Below are 24,001 nucleotides of genomic sequence, written 5' to 3'. Positions count from 1 at the left end.
ATTAAATAAATCAAAACTAAACTCAATATAATTCTAGCTTAATAACAATGATAATCAAATATATAAAAAGAGCTAGAAATAGAGTTTAGAAGACTTCTCAAGTAGATCAAGAGATTGAAGGAGGAAAGGTTGAATGCTCAAGCACCAATAGAAGAACTCCTCAAGCTCTTGTGAAGTTAATTTCACAAACCCAAACACTCAAATGCTTAAAAGCTTCTTAAACAAACTTAAACAACACTTAAACAAGTTTAAACCATTGTTAAACTTTTTCTAAAACATTCTCTTAGATTTCTTAAAACTAAGGTATAAGGGGGTATTTATAGCCTCCCAATACCTCAAACAAAAGCCCGAACCAAAAGACCAAAAACCCCTCCAACGGATACAAAAAAATAACCGTTATGGGCATTCTGAGAGCTGGGCGGTCGACCGACCTTTTTTTTCGGTCGACCGCTCGCACTGTACAAACCTGAAAAAGTTCCAGAGACATTTCCGGTCGACCGGTCCGGTCGACCGGAGTTACTGTAGCAGTCCGTAGCTGTTTTGTAAAATTAATTTAAAATAGTAAATGAACTCCCAAAATTATTAAATTTTGTGGGAATGTTCTAGACATGTAGAATAACATGTCAGAGAAAGAATTTCTGAAAAATATTTTCCCAGTTGAGAGAAATAAATATTTGAACACAAATTTACAGTTTCTGAAAAACTGTTAACATATACGATTTTGTAAAATCAATTGGCACAGCAAATCAACTCCAAAAATAGTAAAAACTGGAGAAAAGTTTCTAAACATGTAGATAAACATGTCAGAGATAGAATTTTTCAAATATCACTTCCCATTTGCGAAAACTCATCAGTTTTGTAAAACATGCACGAACATGTGAACATGAAACAAAATAGTATTTTCCAATTCTATTCATTTGTTTCATAGTAAAACTTGAAAACTATCAAACCAAAACATATATGTATATATATAACTATATATATACAAAAACCAAAACGTGTATGTGTGTATATGATTGAGCTTAAAGTACTAACACACATAATATAAATTCCTAAACTAAATTACCCAAGCAATGATCTTGATCTTCAATAAGCTTGACTTGGTAATCTCGCGGATGAAGCTTGAACTTGGATCTTGAACTTTGAATAGCAAGGCTTCACCGACATTCCGCTAACCTCCATTGGATATGATCGTTGAAGCTCTATTCCATCCATCCTCCAGCTACGTTGTTTGTCTATAATAAATAAGAAAATACAAATACTAGACAAACAACGTTAGTGGTAAATTGTTTGTTAAACATCATCAAAACAAGAAGGCCAACAGACGAGGTGCTCGTTGGGGATCAAGAGACGGTTGAGGGAGCGGGCGGCAACGACTTTGTCGGCGATGGAGTGCCACTGGCCGCGGTTGAGGGAGAGGGCGAGATGAAGAGGACGGCACAGTAGAGGGGATCGTCGACAGTTAAGGGTGTTTGGATTTTGAGATGATGACAGAGGAGGAAGAAGAAGTTGAGTTTTGGGGAGATGACAGTGATTTTGGGGAGGGGTAAACTTAGGTTTTTGGGTAAAAAACATATAAAATGGGCCTAATCATGAGCCGGAGCATATTTTTCTCAAATTTTGGGGGTTGGAGCACATAACTAAACTGGTACACATTGTTTTTAAAATTTTGGGGCCTGGAAGCAATTTTTCCTAGAAAAAATGACTTTACGACATTTTCAGAGGCATTGGGACTTTCTTATGCATTCTTTATTATTTCTATTTTATTATTACAGCTAAACCATATTTAAAACTCATCAATATAATAACATCTCTATATCAAGTTAAATAATAACATCTTAATATCAAGCCCCCCGCATCGCACTGGTGAAAAATATTGCAACTCTTATAATCTTATTAAAACGACTCACTGTTCCTTGCAACAATATTTTGCAGCCTGTTCTCATACCAACATGTTTTATTTTCATTTTACCGAATATTAATCCACAAGATTAGCCCAGAAACACCTCTATTTCCTCAAAACAGATAAAAGTTCATTCCAATTTTACCTTCATAGGCTTCTCGATTTTTTTGCATTAATACATGATTAACAAAATCTTCAGCGTCGATATTAAACCAAACATGTAATAAATTTCTGTGCTTCCAGTATACAGAATCCTAATTTGGTATTTGCATTGTTCTATGAAATGATTTCAAAAGACCGTCTGAAACATTATGCAACTGCATTTTTTTTCTCTTTCTGATATCCTCAAATATCATGCAAGTACTCCCTTTAATTTGCAGCTCTTTTCTTTGGAGCACTTCAAGCTGAATGGCACAGATATGCATTGCACTCCAGTGGGTAATGGTGTTACATTACTCTTCTTTCTTACTTTCGGTATCATCTAAAGCAGCCAGTCTTTCCACCAATGGAGGGTGTGAGTAATGGTATGCCGAATACAATGGATCCGTATTCATAGAAGACAAGTTCTCTTCCTGCAAATAATAATGAATCTTTCAATCAACAAAAATCAACATATGGAAATCTATCGACATGTATGTAGCCAAAATTTATTAACTCAAAGACAAACCATCCCATCCACGAAATAAATGCTATGATATATCAGGAAGAGCAGTAACAGTTTAAACTACCAATGACCAAAAATTTGAGGGGTGGAGCAATGCATGAAGTAATGGACATAGCTATGGGACTGCAACAATGCAACCAAAAATGAATCAATGAAAGAGCGAATAACGCAGATGCCAGTGCACTGAAATGTGTTTTGTTTGACTCTCACTGCAGATCTAATTATTCGGCTTTGGCTTAGTCCTATGAAATGTCCAAAACTGGATCAGTGGGTTTCCCTTTCAAAAGTAGTCTGAGTTCGGATCAAGATGGAAGGCCTGCACACTCTACATGGGCCCTATCCAAGTCTACTCACAAGTATTGTTTTCCATTAAGTTAGCAGAAGGAAGCAGTTAACACAATAATCTTGAAAATTGAGTATAAAGGTGCAGGTAATATGACAATGACCAGAGTGATGTATTGTGTTGCCTCCCACATGGAGATAAGAAATCATGTTGGTTCTTTTAAGTGCACCCCAATAAAGAAAGAACAAACAAAAGCCAAGGTTTACCAAATGGCAAATTCACATCCACAAAGATCACAAGGTAGATGCCCTGTAACTGGGCTGCGTATACCATTCAATACTACATAACATATGGTTGTCAAACATAAGTATTCTAACTAACGGAATCTGATGAAAATAATAATAAGAATAAATTTGTGATGGCTAGGAATTTCCATATGTTGAGGTATGCATCTGTTACGAATATAAAACTGCAATGTCACCTGAAGCTTCACAAGGCCTGCACGAAGTTCTTTGGTATAACCAAGTTTCTTTGCAAAAGCATCAGCCTGCAGAACATGAGATATGACAGTTCCGTACCAATTAACAAATGAACAAAAAAAAATTTAGGTACTAGCTGAGAATAACACCCCAATCTATTAAATATTACCTGAAACTCAAATGCCCGGCTTACAAGATTAAGGCCAAAGCTCACAAGGTGCTGGAGAGGTATTACAGTATGCTGCGAGTCGTGAATAAGGAAATTAGATGTGCACTCTACATTTTATGTTAACATATGCAATTATTTTCCTATTTCTTAACTGATGATTTAATTTACTTATATGAGTGCAGAAACAGGTGCTTATATCCTATATGCAATATTTCACCATCGGATTAGAAGAGCAGTAGAAGTTTTGCCCATTAAGCTATGATATTACATCAAACAAGTACCTGAAAGATGATGAGGCCAATAAGCACAGGTTGCGTATCAAAGCCATAACTCTGAAAGAGATCCTTTGAATTTCTTACAAGGGTGTAGCCTCCAAATTGCAGAAGTGTGAGAATCTGCTTAAACATGTCAGACCCATGCTCTAAGATAAAAGAATTACTCCAATGACAGTCGATTTGGAGCTAAATGAGAATTCACACACTATATTTAAATAACTTATCAGCAAATTGGAATTCATTAAGCGAAGGACCTTGAGAAAATACCATATATGCAATACAGGAAAAAGCAACATGCTTAAGATGATATATATAGCTTTATAACCTAGATTATTTTTGCATGGAAGGGACTTAAGTGCAATGAAACAGACGGTACATGAGAACCACCTTCGATCCACTTATGCAGTCAATCAAAATTATCATCTGGATTCGTTTGTGCAAATTACCTTTCTTTATCTTTCTCGTTCTTGGAAACGTGAACCACTCTGGACTTTGCAAGGGGTTGAACATACTCTCGAATCTTCTTTGGGTCGAAGATTTTCACTATTACTTTGAATTATGTTCTCAACTTAAAAGGCCTAACACGTCATAAGTATCGGGTGCCAAAATGTCTCAGCAACCTGAAGAAAGTTCAGTCTAGCATCTAGAAAATCTATACCAGTGTACCTTGCTGATTTGTTAACTAAACACGGATGTAAGTAAAAGTGTAATAACTTTCACCAAATCAAATAAATGAACAAGACCCCTGGATTTCAAGTCATTATCACAACACATATTGCAAGTGCAGATATTATAAGATTGCATAACATACAGAAGTCTAGTTTAATGCTTTAAATTATCTAAAATAGTGCAATGATAACACTGATCGAGCGCAAGAAGGAATTATTAGTGTTTTCAAAGGCGTGCGCATCACCACGCCTCATGCGCTCTGTGATGCGGGGCAAAGGCGAAGCGCCCTGCATCTGATGCAACAGCACCTTTTGCGCCTCGCAAGCCGCAAGTGACCTGTGCTTTGTGTAGGGCACATCCTAGGCATAGACCACATACAGTTTTGTTCTTTAACATTTCAATCGTACCTTTATACCCGATGACTCATACACAAATTAGCAAAATAAAACCGTTAAGCCTTTCTAGTAGCCTAATTGAGGATCATAAGTTTGCTTCAATATTAGTCTTGATTTGACTCTTGATTTGAAAACTTATGAACTTTGCTCTATGTTGGATGTGTTAGCATAAGAAATTAAGACCTTATTTTGTGATTTCATAGTAGATATTGTTTATCTCGATATACTTCATGTGAAGATATGCTCTTTTGTGCTTGATAACCATCTTGAAAATTATGTGTGTGGTGTGCGCCTTGCTTCACTCTGCGCACGCATAGCATTGCACCTTGCTCATTGATAACACACGAATTATATGTTCTACAAAATTGGCATATCAATGATGGAATCGCAACCATATATTTCAAGACTTGAATCTCAAATCTCCAAATGATTTGGATAAAGAGGTCCATAACCTACTACTCTTTGGGACTTCTGATTTTTTCCATAATTCTTCTTCTCACAAAGACCACAAATTCTTCAACTTGAATAGATAAACCTAGAAGGCTAGACCCAACAATAAGTATATGCCCAGCATGCTCCATACTATTGCATAGCGGGTAGGATGTACCTTGAACCCTGCTAATTCATTTTTAGACCGGCTGTTGTAAAGTACATTGTAACATGTTAGCTATCCCCTCTATATTCACTCAATCAATCAAAGAATTATTATTCTTCAAATGACAAAAGGTAGACAGACCCTTGGGCACATTATGAGAGATGTTCATCGCGTAAAGCTGTAATAGTGCACAGAACTTTTTATAACTTTCAGAAGAATGGTACAAACAAAAAAAATAGTGGGGTTGAAAAGCATCTGTTTATGTGAGGAGGGTATACCTGGACAGCAATGAACGAATACATTGTATGGTTCAATTTCCAATGTCCAAGCTCATGGGCGATTACTGCAACGACTTCATCCTCATTTTTGCACTGCAAAATGTTCCTTATAAGTTAAGGTTCAGCATGTCATGTTACCAAAACATGACAAGTTCTGAATGACGTGTAGAACAAGCAAAAAGAATCAACTGAGTGATCAATTGGTATGTTTAGAGCAAGAAATAACAGATAGGAAATTAATTTTAACATTGTTTTGCCACTTTTCAATGTTTTCTATAAATTTTAATGAAAGAGTTAAAGTTGATTCTGTTAATTTAAGGAAATAGATGTCTAAGATGACAATTCTCATTGCCTAGAATTTGCAAATGCAAAATAAAACAGCTTTTGGGTTTATAACACATGTATGTAGATAGAGCCCATAGGGTCAGCAAAAAAAGTGGACAGCTGTGAAGGGGCAAACCAGTTGACAGAGAGGAATCCAAGGTGACATGCCTGGGAACTTGGCTACATTTGGCTAGTATCTGTTAATGGAGGTGGTAAAGATTTCGGAAACTAAGGACTGGTAGTTGGGTAGCATGGGTTGGGAATTACGACACAATTGAATAGGCTACTAATTTTAACAGGAAAACCATAATGAAACGAAGAAAGAAAAAGGCAGGTTGCATATTGGGATGATGGGGTTGACATAAGCAGGCCTTCAGCAGAGCAGGGTTAGGCTAGGACTGGGCCTATGACAGAACCCAAACCTGGCCTCTGTAGATCTTCTATATGGGCCCCTAATTAAAACCCCTATCCTTGCCCTATTTCCGTGAGGACTCTGGGCCTCCGTGCGTGTGTGGGTGTGTGTGTTTTCATTATTTTATTTTATTTTATTTTAATTAATAAATTACTTTATTTATTTATTTATTGGGGGAAGGATTGGGATGGACTCATAGGCTTGTCCTAATTTCCAATAAATTATAAAATAATGATAATGTATGGTCTTTTAGATGGTATTTTCCTGCTTGAATATTTTACAGCCAAAAGGCATCCGGAAGATGTCAATGGCTAAATCATCTCATGTTTGTCACACTCACACCAACATTACATACAAGAAATGTTTTATTATCCAAATAAATAAAGACTGCAAATGAATAAAAATTTTGAGAATACCTGCTGAATTAAAGTATCATAAAGAACGATGCGCTTGTTGTTGAAAAAACCATACATATATGCCTGCCAATATAAAATCAACATAATATTAGCAACTTTAAGCAATATGAGAAAGGAAAAGGTGCAGAAAATAGAGCCTCAAATCACAAGAAATAGGTTCAAGAAAGCATCATGATACAAGAGAAACATGACGACAATATGGGAGCAAGTTCAGAAGAAAGGAATCCAACAAAACCATAGATGAAAATGGCACTAGTGCACCCTACAACAAAACCATAGATGAAAATGGCACTAGTGCACCCTAACACATGACATCATGACATGTACGATGCAAACAACCAATTAAAAGAGGCAACGTGATGTTATTCTTTCTCCAAAACCAGCAATTGCAGCTTGTCAGTAATCAACAAAAGTTTTACATTTTACAAAGTCCGTAGGTCATACAGTTTTCTTTTCTGCCCAAAAGAACAGCAAAATAAAAGATTTTACTTTATTGGCAACAGAAGGAATATCTGTGCTTCTACTTCGCAACAATACGAACAAGCAAATAAAATAGGTCTACTTTGTCAATGAATCAGTCAAGTTTGCCCTTTTCTTATCATTCAAGGATCCACCTAATTTAACTTCCTACAAGTCCATAAGCTGCCGTCTTTCCAAGCTTTTCCATGGAAAAATTTGTGGATTAGTATCAATCCTAGTGCATTACCTTTTTTATAATTCCACATTAGCTACCAAAATAATTAATCAATGCTCCTGTTCTACGAAGCCAAATTGACTTCTAAATCCTTGAGAGAGAGAGAGAGACTTCTAACCATCTCAAAGTCCCTCTAACCATTATAAAAGAGAGAGACATCTAACCATCTTAAAGTCCCTCTAACCATTGCATCAAAACTCCAAAGATTGTGGGAGCTGAGGGTTATAGTTTTATATTAATTCTAACACATACCTCCCTCCACCCAAACCCAAACCCTAATCCTACGCAGAAAACAAATCCAATCCCACATCCAAAGCCAAAAAAAACAAATTGAAGTGCTGATGTTGCTGATCCTAGATGCTCCTCCTCCAGAGTCCTATTGCTTTCTTCAGGAAGACATCCCGAATATATTTCCTAAATCTATTTCCTGATGTCACATAATCCCTAATATATACAAGCTCTAGAAGAAACAAATCTATATTCATTACAAGAGGAACTACAGTTACTACACCTATAAATCAGGAAAAAAATACTACACAGACTAATTCACTAGGGATTAAAAGCATGCATATAGAAAATAAAAAAATAGAGGTTTTAGGTAGGCACATCTCTTTCCTCGTTGCAACAAAAAGACGTACTATCCAGCTATTTTAGAGAGAGTGGGGAGAAGGGAGAGGGGAGAGAGGAGGGGAGTGAAGGAGGGAGAGGGAGGAGAGAGATTTTATTTCAATTTTAAATTTAGCTGCAATGAAAGATGCTTTGCTTGAGTATCTTAAGATTCCTCTTCAACAAGTTATTCAAGAATAGCAAATCAATGTGCGATGCACAGGCCTTGTGTGTTACTCCAATTAAGCAACTCATTATAATTTTTTCAGTAAAGTCTTCTTAAATCCAACTTATTATAATTTCCTAAGTGAAAGTTTTCTTAAATCTAACTCTATTATAACTTCCTCATTGAAGTCTAAATCCAGCTGAGAATAATTTTCTCAGTGAAGTCTTCTTAAATCCTAGATTAAGATCAGAGACACCATCTACATGTCTACATAAAATAATAGTATATCATAACTCTATAAGTACTCCTAGAAATCTTATTGGGAACTCATTCCAAGTACTTTTTCTTAAAGTAATTATTGCAAATTTCTGCTTCCAAACATGCAGAACCCACATAACCCCTCACAGGCCACAACCCACCCTTTTGTCCTAAAAAATTTGTAATCTTTCTTGTGCAACATAAAATAAAGATCTGGTCCTAGATTTAGAGGCATACGAGGTTTCCAAATTAAAAATATATATACTATTAAGCAAAATATTTGTGATTTTAAATAGCAGATCAAGCTTTCGATCATGACTTAGAGTTCTAGATGCTCAAATGCATGATCCATTGACTTTATGTGGTAATTACTTTCCATCTTGTATTCTCCTAATCCATGGAATACACCTTAATACATGACTATGGGTTTCTAACTTCTTGATTAGTATATTTCTTATTTTCAACTATATGCATTGAAGTTTCATTGTGATATATATGGGAATGAGCCATATATCTCAAGACCAGCTCCTTTAGTTCCATATTCCTTGGTTAAAAAAAAGAAGGATTAATGTTTAGGTATATATCAAGGCTAAGAATTCTGGAAGAAGCTTAAAAAATCCTGAGATTGTTGAAGAAACTCACAAGTTGAGCAATAGGGAGCAGGACTAAAAAGAGGCAAATGTTAGCCTTCTTCTAGTTGTTGAAGACTAAGCAACAGTTGGGAGGTTGGAAAGCAAAAGCTTGTGAAGGCTAATGTTTTTCAAATTTAATATTAGAAAAGCGTCAGTGTATAATAACACTTTAGCAAGGATTTTATGTAAACATGTATAAAGGTTATGTCTTGCCAAAGTAAATGGTATAAATTTAGTCAATAGTTATTTTTTGCAGGGTTCATAGAATTATGTTATCTTGATATGTACTATTCGTTTGAAATGTTCAAGTTCACCTTCTCGAAATATACGAGTTAATCTTCTCAACAAGTGATTTTTGAAATAATATGACGAAATTAGATTTTAAATTTTATTGTTGTTAAATTTTAAATAAAAATGTTGTTCCATCTAAAAAGTTTATCATAGTTGTTGTAACAAAATTGTAACACTTTTTCCAAATTATAATTACATTGGAATGAAGAGATGTGATTTTTTTTTTCTTAGTTTGTTTTATGTCTCATCTTGCGTCTTCTTAATTTAAGAATTCTTCTCACTTTACTTTTGTGCTTCATTTTTCTCTTCTCCCTTCTCTCTCCTCACTCCACCTCTACCACTTCATTTCCGAAAACTTTCTACTAAACAATTTTACTTGTGTTCATTGCCTCTTATCAAACCACGACTTTTATTAATTCAACCAACTGTAGTGATATAATAAATAATTTTTTATCATGTGCAAGCACATGCAAAATTTTGAAGGAATTATTAAGAAGAAAAGAAATCACTCTTCATTGATGATTCATAGATACAATACATTAATTTATACATATGATGAGAAATCCTAAGAAAGTCTAAATATTAGGTATGAAATAAGATGGTATATGCACTACCAAATATAAATAAATATGTTATCAAATACCAAGGATAGCAATAAAGTAAATTATATCATATTATATGTTCATATGTCCCACTATATTAAACAGCAATATTCCAATATTTAACTAGAATATTCCTCCTTCCTCTTGCATGTCTCTTTTAAGATGTCTCATATCATTGTTGTTGTCGTCAGCATCACATTACTGAACCACCGGCACTATGGTCGTAATAGTAGCTTGTTAATCTCATATCAATTGAGAGTACTAAAGTCCCTCTAACCATTACACCAAAACGTCAAAGTTGTGTTAAGGATTGAGAATTATAGGTTTATAATTCTAACATGCCCAGCAAGTTAAGCGTCTTTTTTTATAGGCTAAAACTTAGACTCATTTAGATATGCTAATTTTTAGAAAACCTGCTTTAAATTCTTGGCCAGTGGATCTGCACCTAGATTTCTCAGATACCAACCATCTCAAAGTCTAATGATACACCAAAACCCTCTTTTAAATAGAGATTAGAAGGATATTACAAAACAGTTATGAGAAAAATCATATCAAATCGCATCTCACAATATCTACTAGAACTAAATACCAATAATATCTTTGCCATTTCTATTTTCTCTATATGGTATCAGAGCTTCATTGATCCTATAAAACTCCTCACTTTATTAATTTGAGTTCATCGAGGGGGTTTGGTGTTTGCCTTCTTGTTTTGATGATGTTTAATAAAAAATTTACCACTAATGTTGTTTGTCTAGTATTTGTGTTTTCTTATTTATTATAGGCAAACAACGTAGTTGGAGGATGGATGGAATAGAGCTTCAACGATGATATCCAATGGAGATTGGCGGAATAGTGGTTGAAGCCTATGCAATTCAAGTTGAAGATCCAAGTTCAAGCTTCATCCGCAGAGTATACCAAGTCAAGCTTATTGAAGATCAAGATCATTGCTTAGGTAACTTTAGTTTAGGTGTTATATTATGTGTGTTAGATACTCTAAGCTCAATATCGTATACACACACACTTATTGGTTTCTTCGTATATATATATAGTTATATATATATACAAAAGTTTTTGGTTTCTATGCATATATAGTTATATATACATACATGTGTTTTGGTCTTTATGATATGACATATTTCATACTCTATTGTGTTTTAGTACTTTATTGCATAGAATATGTAATTTTGTGAAAATATTATCTTATTAGTTTATAGACTTTAATATCAGTTTATACATGTTTTACTAAGTCTATAAAAATATTTCACAAAGTTTCAAAAGTTGGTTTATGTCAAAACATCAAAATTTAAGTATCTCATATTTTCATGTTTTGGACTATTTTATAAAATGATGATATTTTTCATTTGGGAAGTCCTTTTTGGAAACCAGTCGTTGTAGCATGTTTATTATCATGTCTACAATCATTCCCCAAAATTTTACATTTTTTAGAATTTATTTGATATTTTTAAATAGGGTTTTAAAATCAAAAAAACAGTTTTCAAAATCAGATTTTCATATATCAGTTCTCGGTGGACCGCACCGGTCGACCGGACCTATGTTATTTAGTCAGTGAGCAGCAGAGAGTTTGTCGGTCGACCGATGCGGTCGACCGAGAGCTTGATTTTTCTGTCGGTCGACCGCACCAGTCGACCGATGAAGTCTCTGTTTGTTTTTCTCGTTTTCGATCTGGATCGCGATCGACCGAAAATTTCGTCGGTCGACCGAATGATTTCGTCGGTCGACCGAAAATTTCGTCGGTCGACCGCCGCTCAGTCAGGTCCGTTTCCAACGGCTATTTTTGTTACTGTTGCTGAGGCTGTTTCTGTTATTTGGTTTGGGGTTTTTGGCTGAGGTTCTTGGAGGCTATAAATACCCCATTGATCTCAGTTCTTAATCACCTAAGAGAATGTTTTGACAAGTTTTAAACAAGTTTAAGTTTGTTTAGTTTGTTTTTGGGGTTTGCTGTTACAAAGAGGAGTTTGCATCATCTGTTGAGGAATTCATCTTCAATATCCTTTCATCCTCTCTTTGTGTTTTTAGATAAGTTTCCTTAACTCTATTTCCTAGCATTTCTACTATTGTATTTCATATTAATATTATTGCTAGTTCTTATTGAGTTAAGTTTTTATTTATATCTCATTGTTACACACACCCACTTGAACTTATTGTATTTGCATATATAGTATAATAGGGTTGTGAGAGATTGTAACATTGAGTTGTGCTTAATTGAGTTCTCATCTATTGTAGAGAACAAATTTATATTTGTTACATTGTGAGTGTTGTAAGGTTTTCGGTGAGCTAGAAACCGAGTGTGTTGTGAAGTTTTCGGTGAACTAAAAAACCGAGTGTGAGGAGTGAACGTTGTTCGGTGAGCGTTGAAAACCGACATAGTGTGGTTGTAAACGTTATTCGGGTGAGCGTAGAAAACCCGATTGTGATAGTGGATTTCTCCCCGGGAGCGGGGAGCGGAGACGTAGGACGGAAGGTCCGAACTCCGTGATCATATCTTGTGTTTGAGTGTGCTTTGGCGTTTATTTATACTTGTGTTTATATTTCTTGTCGCCTTTGTCATTAGCTCATTTTTTATATGATCCACTATCTAGTTCATATTGTTTACCCCTTGTGTTAGTTTTATATCCTTGCATATACATATATCATATTGTATAGGATATATCATCTTGTGTTAGTTTATATATCCTAGCATATATATATTCATCATATAGGATATATCTCATTGTTCATATTGCTTATCCTAGCTTATATAGTTATATTTTATACTTGCTAGGATAACTTGTTAATTAATTTTTATTAGCATTTAATCGAATTAGATTAGCATAAGACTCTAATCACCCCCTCTAGGGTCTAACATTTGGCATGGGCTTCATGCTCTCCTCGACGGCTTCGACAACAAACTTTAGAATTCCTATTTTCTAGATCTCAAAAAAACCTCTACAAAAAATAAGAAAATTTTAAAAAATAAACTCCATCTCAAAATCAATAACGATTACACCAAAACTCTGAAGTTGTAGTGAGGGCTGAGAGTTACCATTTTATATTCTAACACGCACTTGCAGATTGAGCACTCATTTTATGGGCCAAAACGTGAACTCTCACAGCGATGTTAATATTTTTAAATATCCGCGTTAAATTCGTGGCTTATGAGATTAAAACCTGGGTTGCTCTGATATCATCTCAAAGTCCCGCTAGTCATTACACCAAAACTCTAAAGTTATGGAGAGGGTTGAGGGTTATATTTTAATACTAATTCTAACGAAGACCTCCCTCCACGCAAATCCTAACCGTAATCCTAGCTAAAAAAACCTAATCCCAAATCCAAATCTAGAAAATTAATCAGAGCGTTAATGTTTTTGCTCCTAGATCCTCCTCTAGAGTCCCAAATTACTGGTTTCTTCAAGAAGACAACATGAATATATTTCCTAAATCCATTTCCTGGTGTCACCCAATCCCGATAAATCTATATTCATTACCAGAGGAATTACACTTCTAACTCAAGGGAAAAAATAATAGACTACTTCACTAGGGACTAAAATGCATATAAGAAAATTAAAAAATAGAGATTTTAAGCGAGCACATCTTTTTCCTCTTAGTAACAAAAAAGAAAGAAAATAAATGAAAAATAAGTAGAGAACTTTGGGGGGATCTTGGACATTGATTCGTTGAGATGAGCACAAAGGAGATGGAGGGAGCATATTTATAGCATCTTAAGGTAGGTCAATTATAGTAAGGAGCAAGAATCTTTTACTCACGAGACGTACTACTATGCTATTTTAGAGAGAGGGGGGGAGGGAGGGAGAAAGAGGAGGGATATTTTATTTTATTTTTAATTTTAACTGCAATGAAAGATGCTCTGTTTGAGTATCTTAAGTTTCTTTGCAATAAGTTGTTCAAGAATAGCAATCTATATGCAATGTAGGGGCCTGTGTATTGCTATTGCTATTGAACTCATTGAAATTTTCTCAGTGAAGTTTTCTTAAATCCAACTCATTATAATTTCCTCGTTGAAGCTTCTTAAATCTAACTCAAAATAATTTCGTTGGTGAAGTCTTCTTAAATCCTAGATAAGGCCTAAGACACCATCTACACGTCTACATAGCAACTCTTTTAGTACTCATACAAATCTTATTTGGGAACTTGTTCCAAGTACATTTTCTTAATTGCAGATTTATCCACCGAAACATGTAGAACCCACCCAACCCCCATAGGCAACAGCCCACCCTTTTATCCTAAAAACATTGTAATCTTTCTTATGCTTTATAAACAAAAGATCTGGTCCCATATCTCTACAGATGTGAGGTTTCCAAAATTTTACCAAAAAAATAACCATAAAGCAAAATGTTTCATGATTTTTAATAGCAGATCAAGCTTCCGGTAATGACTTGGAGTCCTAGATGCTCGAGTGAAAGTTTACACACAAGATTTCTTTTCTTTTTTTTTTTTTTTTTTGGAAAAATTAGTCAACCTAATTAGTATGAAATTTTTTTTTTTTTTTTTTTTTTTTTTTGGAAAAATTAGTCAACCTAATTAGTATGAAAAATCATATTTTATCTATACAATCATTGTTCAGCTTAAACAAGCAGGAAGAAAATTTTGCAATTTGAACTTACGAACAATTGAAAACTTAATCGTTCAGGAGTTTAAGTTGGGATCTTGTGTTAACTTAACATTATAGCAAACCAAGCAAAATTTTATAACAGCTTGGTTAAATTGCCGACCCCGTTTTCAATATACAAGTTTTATGGAAAAATACTATAAATCAAGAAAAAAATACACATTGATCATCAAGTACAAACTGCCTTTGCTTGTAACAGAACTGCAGTTAGGACAATGTTAGAGAACATTGCAGAGACTGAAAACTCACATTACTATGACTTGACCTTGTAGAACCATCCACGACAAAGAGTTTCTTCAAGGGAAACTTTAGAGTGCCTGCTAGTTTCTCTATCTTCTCTCTAAGATTGCCTTCAGGAAGCTGTTTTCGGAATTGTTTCAAAATATGAAATAAAAAAATTATCTAACTGAAGAAACAAGTAAACAACGTGGTAGAGAACTAAAACGAGTACGTCTGAAACTAGCTATATTATGAATAACAAAAAGAAAGTATAACTGCTTTAACATAATACAGGAAACTAAATTTTAACTATTCATTAACCTTTGCATAGAAAGCAAATACTCACAGGAGTGAACTTATTAAAAAGAGGAGCTATTAGAATGGGATATAGTGTCATCATCACTATGGATAGCACGAACATAAAACCCCAGAGGTAGATCGCCAGGTAAGGACCTCCTTTCTGCAGACAGAGAAGAACTTAGTTTATACAAGATAGGGTTATTGCAAATTCAAATTTCAACGACACTGCAATTAGTAAACTTTAGCACAATAGAGTACAACGAAACGTGCTATGTGGATTAAACACTATTGTGAACTAATAATAAAAGCTGAATGATATCATACTTGCACTATGACAATGATTGCAGCCACAATTGGTGGTCCAATTATGATTGAAAGGAAGATACCCTTAATCATGTCCCTGAAGAATAGCCATACAGTTTGCTGCAAGAAATTAGAAAGTCCAGGGACCAATCAGTAAAAAGAGAAACAAAACCACGACTATAAAATTCAAACAAGACCAAACCACTTCTGCTGGCAGGAAAATAAGCATTGAAAATTTAAGCAAATCTAGAGTAGGCATGACAAGACCATAGAAAGTTAACCAACTTTGTTAAAACCATGGCGGGCCTCAATTACAAATGTTGAATAGAGTGAAAAAGGCAAGTCAGTGATCTGCATGACAGTAAACAATGTGTCAGTCATAAATTACCATTATTGTATAATCCAATAAAAGATCATGATGTGCCCGAAGTTCAAAAACTGTTTTGAGTTGCAATTTCTAACAAAAAAAACAGAAATAATCAAAAGGACTTCATAAAAGAAGGAAGATTGCATGATAAAAAGTAATATGGATTAAAAAATTGCTATATTGCTCATAAAAAATTAATCTGAAGCTTCAACAATACATTTCGCTATGTTGATTACAAAACGTAATGTCCTAAAATGTGCACACATAACATAATGTCCTAAAATGTAATCTAAACATACTAGATGAAATCAAATATTACAAAAATGTAAATAATATTTGCAGAAACTTACTTAGGGGGTTATTGGTTGAGGATTAATGATTTCAACTCAGACATTTTCTTGGATTTCAATTTAGGGTGTCATTCATTTAGGACAAGGATTTAAATTTAAATTTACAGTGTTATTGGTTTAGGCTTGGGATTCGGATTTGAATTTAAGGTGTTATTGGTTTAGAACTAAAATTTGAATTTGAATTCAAGGTGTTATAGGTTGTCTAGGATCGTTACTCGCTCACGAATTTCAAAATCCAAACTCCAGTCCAACTCTATATATTCGAATGAAAAATTTCCTACAAAAAGTCCCAAGTTAAAAATTGTTTGGATTGTGTTCCCACTCCAGGGATCGTAATTCTCCTCCTCTTCACTTATTTAAATATTTAATAATTTTCATATTAAATATATTTTTTAAAAATATTCAATATTTCTAAACTAGTGATATATTAACATGAATATATATAATTAAATATGTTAATCAACTTTTTTAAATTTATATAATCCATTAAAAATGAAATAAGGTTAATATTAAATATATTTAATATGAAAATTATTAAATATGTTGAAACAATTTAAACAATTGGTATTCATTTAAATGCTAGACATGAAATATATTAAACATAAATGTTAGATGTATAATATTTATATTTTCAATATATTGAATAATAAAAAATATTCAATGTCAAATCATTCAAATATTTGATGTCAAATGTATGATATAAAATTTTCTAATATATGTAATACATATTTAAATATAGAAATTAGTACCACAATTCTAATTCAAATGGTCCGTGAATCTAAACTTTAGCCCGAGAATCCACACTTTAGTCTGGAAATCCAACCTAAAACTTCAAATATCATACTAAGAATCCACGGCTTTAATTAGAAAATTCTAGTGCTAACCCAAATCAAAGAAAGTTGGAAACTTGGTTGTATCAAACAATCCCAAACGAATAACACCCCTTTAGGGAAAAGAGTCCACTAGAATTTTGCTAAAAAACTTCATAGAGCTAGATTTTTGGATGGAAAACATTAAAAAAAATTCTAGAACTATATATTCTTTTGCGACAAGCCATATAAAAGGCTATATCGGCGAACATATCGGCTGATATATCGTCTACATCGGGTATATATCACCCGAAAATTGCCAAAAAGCAGCAAATAATACTAAGACCATATCATTTTGTAGCAAGCCTAATGAAAAGATATACAAGGGTATATCAAAGATATCACAGATATTTAAAACAATGCAATATAGTATGTAGCTCTATACACTAATGTATGTAGCTATACACCCAACAGTATGAGGCTATTTATTCTATAATATCTGACTATACCACCCTATATACATTCTATTGTATTCAGCTATAAGCTTTGTATTATTTATTTTGGGATTAAAGGTATCAAACTTTGTATAATAGGGTTTATTGTAACATATAGAACTTGGTGTTTTTTTTGATAAATGAGAGTAAATTGTTGCATTTAAAAGCAAAAACCCTAATATCATAATTCACAAGTTTGTAGGTTTAACAGTTTCATGAAATCAATTAAGTGCTAGCAATAACATGCTATAGTAGTTGGAAAAACGATTTCAGATGAGTTGTTTAGTTTTATTATGTAGATTGCTCAGAGAAGTCAAGAGAATTTTAAATTTACCAAATTTTCAGTTAGTTCGCTGTCACAAAGCCGATATTCATGGCCCAGTGGGGTCACTTAATGCCTATGGTAAGTTTGAGTTCGCTTAGCCAGTTGAAGTCAACTAGGACCCAATTCGAAAATGAGAAAGCACATATTAAACAGAGAAGTCATCCAATAATCGTGGTTCATGAGAAAAAAATTGATAACAAGAAGTCGGCCAATAGTTTAATAGAAGAAGAAATTACCATGAAACTTATCCTAAGATAATCTAAAAGAAACAAAAACTTCTTGATGAGAAAGGGAGGAGAGGAAGAAGAGCAAGGATTGTTGCCAAATACCAGCATGAAAGGAGGGAAAGGAATAGGACAAACAATGTCTATGAAAGATACCACAACCTCAGGGTACCTCAAAACTTTTTCATCTGGTCAAGCAAGTTATTTCCATCAGCAGGTTTATCACATGCATTAAATCAATTGACGAAGTGCATGGACTCCTAGACGATTCCACCTCGCAAGTATGAGAACAAGCTAAGCTCTAGCACAGTTCACGACAAAAGATTTTCAAAATAAACCTAAATTGATCTACGAACTAAAACATAAAGTCATTTTAACAACCACCCATTCATGTACCAATTAATCAATCTCCACTTGATTAATCTCCACTTACTAACTTTAGAGATGATCTTCATCATAGAACTTTCATAATGTTCTTTCTTACAACTAACATAAATAATATCTTATTTCTTTCTATGAATCTCCACCAGAAATTCAAAAGCTTCATTTGACATCACTGTATATAAACAAATCACATGCACTTCCACTCAGCTGTTAAGTCAAATCATTAGGTGCTGCTGACGTATCCATTCAACACATCCAGCTAGAAATACTTCCTAATGAGTATCTAGAAAATTCAAGAATAGGATGGATATGTACCAGAATATAAATTAAGCCCAAGAGCATAGAATGGAATTAAATATAGCAAAGAATGCAATAGCACAACAAAGAATTCCATTCAAAACAATGGACATTGATGGTATAGGAGATGATGCTTTTACCTCAAGAGATTTCAAAATTAGACAAAATATTTTAACTATTAGTATTGAAAGAGAATCTAGAACTGCATTTTCATGTTTACTTCTATCAATCCATGTAACTTTGCCTATGTGGTGGGGACTGGCAGAAAAAGTGAGAAATAACACCAGAGGGGCAAACCGCTCAGGTAAGGGTAAAACCATGATATAATATGACTCTAGCTGTCTGCTTGAACCAATAAGTTTAGTAGAATGATTAACATCCATACCTGCGACCAAATCATGACTCCTGCTAAGAACGAAAGGGTGTGAATTATTTCATTGTCTGCATTCAAGCCCATGTACACTGCCAACTCTCCAGATTTCTGCAATCACAAAATAAGTTCCAGGATAAGGTTGATGGAAAAGCACCAAATTATGCAAGGTGCAAATTGTTACCTTCCAGAACCAAGGTAATATGCCAAAGAAAAGCACCAAATTATGCAAGGTGCAAATTGTTACCTTCCAGAACCAAGGTAATATGCCAAAAAACAAAATTGTAGTCCAAATTATGCAAGGTGCAAATTGTTACCTTCCAGAACCAAGGTAATATGCCAAAAAACAAAATTGTAGTGTCCATCAGAATTGTTACAGCTTCATGAACAAAGTGGAAGTGACTGGAATTAAGTAACAAATTAGTCTTCAAGTATAGACGGTATTTAATAGGCCAGAAGAAGAGCAATAGTTATGAACAGTTACAGGATTAAAAACATATAGCACATAATACCAAGAGAACTTATGCATAGCTAATATTAACTGAAGTAAATAGAAAGCTGGGAAAGATAGCAAACCTTTTATCAAGGCTATAAGATCTAGATCTTTCAAATTTTTCTTGGCTGACCACTCCTTCTAATGATTTAGGAAGGCTGGGCAGCTTGAGAGCTGCATGTTGTCGGATGTCCAGATAGGTTTCAAAAATGTACATTAAGATCATAAAACCTGCAAGAGAAAGTGATTATTGATCAGGATAATAATCAAGAAAAGCTTTTTTACCATTGATACCAAAAGTTTCATGTGATTTAATTAATTTCCAATCATCAGAGATGTAAAAGAGCTTGGAAGTTTGAGCCTCAACTCAGGATCAGCTCAAAAATAGCTTACCCAAACTCATCTAATAAGCTAAACGGACAAGCTGGGATAAATTTTAGCTCATTTAAATAATTGAAGCTTGGCAAATCTGAGGATGGCTGTATTCAGGATCAAGCTTACTTATGCAGCTCAATAAAGCTTCGATAATGGATCCAATATTCTATAAACATTCATCTTTAGATTTACATCTTGAAGTTTTAACTCAAACAATCACTTTATTCTAATCCTATACTCCGTAATAAGGGAAAGTACTTTTCTAAAATGACTTATCAGTCACCTTAAAATTTTTGGGATCATCTCTTCTTTAGAGACTAGGCTCGCAAAGTTCAAGGTCTGCCTAGGCAGATTCAAGGTTTTCTCAAGTTGTTCATTCAATGATTAGAACTTGTACAAATTCAAAGCTCCTCTAAAGAAAATAAAGGTTGACATATTAAGGTCTCCACCTGTTGGCTCATTGCACAAACTTAAAAGAAGAAGATTTATCTATGCAAATTTAGGTTTTCAAGCAAACGCCAGACTATCCTTTCTTTTTTCTTTTGAAAGAAAAATTCCATGTGAATTGAACAACAAGTTAATAGGTATACTTAAAATGTATAGATGGAGCATCAGCTACGAGGAAACTAATTTGAAAGATTCAAGTCTATTAAGTGTTATGACTTTTTCAGAGCAACAGCACTGTGATGATGTGCTCTAATTTACTTCAAACTGAGTTTTTTATACAAACTTCAGTTTCATAAAAAATAAAACAAAATAAAAGATGAAAAAACAAAGAAGAATATGAAGCACAAGGCAGTCACACCTAAACAATGGACACTCTTCTATCAGTGCTACACTTGGAGGGGACAACCTTTAATCTATGGGGGAAGAAGTTTACCCTCCAATTTTTTTTCTCTCAAGCTTAGCACCTTACTCATGAAGTTGGCCAACTACAATATTGAAAAAAAAAATCTAGATTGGCTTTAACAGATAGCATATGTAACATGAACTCACCACTGTCATCCAAGCTCTTTGCATTAAATGAGATTGGCAATACAACATGATTTGACCGACATTTATGAAAGCCTAAGTCGGTTGTATTTTAAGTTCCTGAACAATGAGCAAGAGACGGTCTTTCCAGAATCCAATAAGACCAGTTAGTTGGGTAGACTAACTCACCTTTCATCATAATGAAAATTAAACTCAGTCAACAAAGAAGCCCAAACTGAATGCATTTCACAATAGGTAATACATACATTAACTGATGAGTAAAATCCTCGATCAAACATCTATGCTCCAGTGTCACTTCTAGGTTGAAAAAAAAGGAAATGGACAAGAAACAAATTTGAGAGAGCAAGAAAGCTCGAGTGTATAAACTACAAGAAGACTATCATCCTCTTTTCTTACATTCCCTAGATCCAAATAGTATATAACCTGACACCTGCCCACCTTTATCTTGCCCTACAACACAAAAGAAAAACACCAACAACAAACGCACAGATAAAACAACAAAATACTTATTTCAAATTTTTAGGGGGGTCAACTACATGAATAATATTCTGCCATTAAGTTCTATTATGAATTATGGGCCATCATCCCAATTACGTTAACTAAATATACACTCGTATGCATGCCAATAAAAATTGAAAATTCTCCAATCTTGGCAGAGATATTTCTTCATGGACAATGTTGCTACACCTGTAGGCCCACATATCATATTTCTTTATGTTAGGCATATCTAAACAAAGGACAAACAAACGTGATGAATGTTTCAAGCACTAAGCCAGGTTACAAATTTATTACGACACTAATAGATGTTTTCGCATCTATTCTTTCACAGGATACATCATATATTGTTACTTGAAATGTCAAAATACTAACACACATGTTCAGGTATAAAAGCTTTGAATGTTGCACATATTCTTAAACAGTGCAAATTACATGCTCAATAGATCATGTTAAATAATAAAAAATCCACAACTTTCATCAATATAAAGAGAAGTAGAAGCCTTGCAAGGTTACTGAAAGTGCTAGGCGGCATGGCGTTGGACCCAACGCCTAGATCGTACGCAAGGCCTAAGCAGTTTTTCTATTTTTATTTTTTAATCATACTAATCAATAGTAAATGCCAATGATACAGAAACATTAGGCGTTAGACTAGCACCTAGGCGGATTTCTTTCTTCATGGTGGCGGTGAAGGTTTTGCTAAAGGTCTGAGGAGGTAGAGGAGGTGCTCATAGTAGGAGGCTGAAGTTTGGAGGTTAGAGGATGTGGAGGCTGCAACGGAGAAAATCACAATCAATGGCTAAAGAGTGCAACCTACGTAAGCAAACCACGCTCCCCAAGGTGCTCCCAATGACGTAGGTAGCCTAGGTTCCACCTGGACGCTAGGCAGACAGCCTAGGTACCACCTAGGCTAGATCTACACTTAGTCTTACGCAGGTTAGGCGGAGTCTTTTTAAAACATTGAAGCCTTATCAGTTGTCTAATGAAAGATTTTTACATTAAATCTTTTAGGGTTAATTGCGAACAAACTCTTGTAGTATCAACCAATTGCAAGGAGGCCTCATGTAGTTCTATTTGCTACGAATAGGACCCCTATAGTTCTACTTGTGCGAATAGACCCCTGGGTGAATTTTTTTCCTCTTAAAACTGTTAAAAATATTTGAGGCAGATAGACCCTTTATAGTTATATCGGTGAGAATAGACACTCAATTGCTATCTTTTTACTTTAAAAGAGTCGAAAAAGTTAACTTAGGGTGTTTGGGGTCCCCTTACAATTGGCTTATACTACAGAGGTTTGATCCCAATTAACCCAGACTTTTAGACACTTCATTTTATCACTAAGAACTTAGATGCTTGTTTAGATAATCGATCATCTTTTATATGTGGTAAAAGCCAGACGATCAACCTCGAGGTGCATGAAAATGTAAAGTCAGAAGACGCAGAACTTGAAACTTACAAGGACATGAAGAGTTGAAACCCTCCTAAACCCTAATGATTGTTTTCTCCTTTTTGGTGGTGAGTTGTTAACAATGGAATCACAAGGCAGATCCCTTGCCAGAATATCAGGTCAAGTTTTATTTCACCACTTACTATTCATGAAAGAGTAAAACAAACTTCCCCCGAAGATAGTTCAGGGAGAAAGTAAAATCGCCATTTAACTAGATTTTCTATGAATCAACATCGAATACTAAAACGAGTAGCTGAAACCTAAGAAACCCTAATCTGATGATCTCCGCTCAACATTTACACCCAAAGAAATGAAAGTAAAACCTAATATGAAAAAAAAAATCGCCTCGTTTTGGGCAAAATAGATTTTCCCCTTCATATAGAGATCAAATCATCGCGGGTATTAAGTTAAAGAATCGAAGAGAAAAGGGGGAAACTAAAACGTTTTACCTAAAACCGCTTCCAAATAGGGCAGCGCCATTAGCTCGTGAAAATTCTCTGGAGGCGCAGAGGCACAAAGAGGACTCTTTGTCCTTTTATTTATTAGGCTTCGCTCGCCGAGGAGACCAGCGTCAGTGGAAACGTAAATGAAAATAAATATCAGGGTTTTTTTTTAGTATGGGCCTCTTGAAAGTTAAGTCTGCCGAAATTGCCTATTAGTCTCTCAAATATTGGTAATTGTGTCTCTCAAATCATATAGCGCCTTGCATGTTTGTCCCTCTGTTAGGGCTTGTTTGGATCGAGGGGAATAGGGGTAAATAGAAGTTAGGGGAACCATTCATCTTATTTGAGAACACTTATAGGAGGTGAAGTTATTCTCCCTAGTTCCCCTTTGTTCACCCCTTAATAGTATAAAATTTGTTACCCCCAAATTGGGGTGTAGCCAAGGGGAAGGGAGCTCCCTTCCATCCCTTCTCTTTTCTCATCTAATTTTCCTTAACTTTTCTTAACCTCATTGAAATTCAAACACGCCCTTAGTCAAAAAACACAACCATATTTGGGTCAAGCTCTAAGCTAAT

At 34.5% G+C, this 24,001-nt stretch overlaps 1 protein-coding gene across 1 annotated transcript; it reads right to left on the bottom strand.

The window, feature by feature from the left end:
* LOC109837845 (CAAX prenyl protease 1 homolog) lies at positions 1,992–23,575 on the bottom strand. The gene is made up of 14 exons (XM_020406211.1): positions 23,433–23,575; positions 19,757–19,904; positions 19,498–19,582; positions 19,196–19,291; positions 15,846–15,911; positions 15,582–15,680; positions 15,304–15,417; positions 14,988–15,098; positions 6,863–6,925; positions 5,711–5,803; positions 3,780–3,893; positions 3,499–3,570; positions 3,332–3,397; positions 1,992–2,475 (listed from the first exon to the last, which is right to left on the bottom strand). The coding sequence occupies exons 1-14, from the start codon at positions 23,461–23,463 to the stop codon at positions 2,356–2,358; spliced, it is 1,278 nt and encodes a 425-aa protein (XP_020261800.1). The 5' UTR covers positions 23,464–23,575; the 3' UTR covers positions 1,992–2,355.

This window comes from Asparagus officinalis, chromosome 4 (genome assembly GCF_001876935.1).
Source record: "Asparagus officinalis chromosome 4, Aspof.V1, whole genome shotgun sequence".
NCBI lineage: Eukaryota > Viridiplantae > Streptophyta > Magnoliopsida > Asparagales > Asparagaceae > Asparagus > Asparagus officinalis.
The sequence above is the reverse complement of the archived record's forward strand: the minus strand, read 5'-3'. Positions and strand labels throughout refer to the sequence as shown.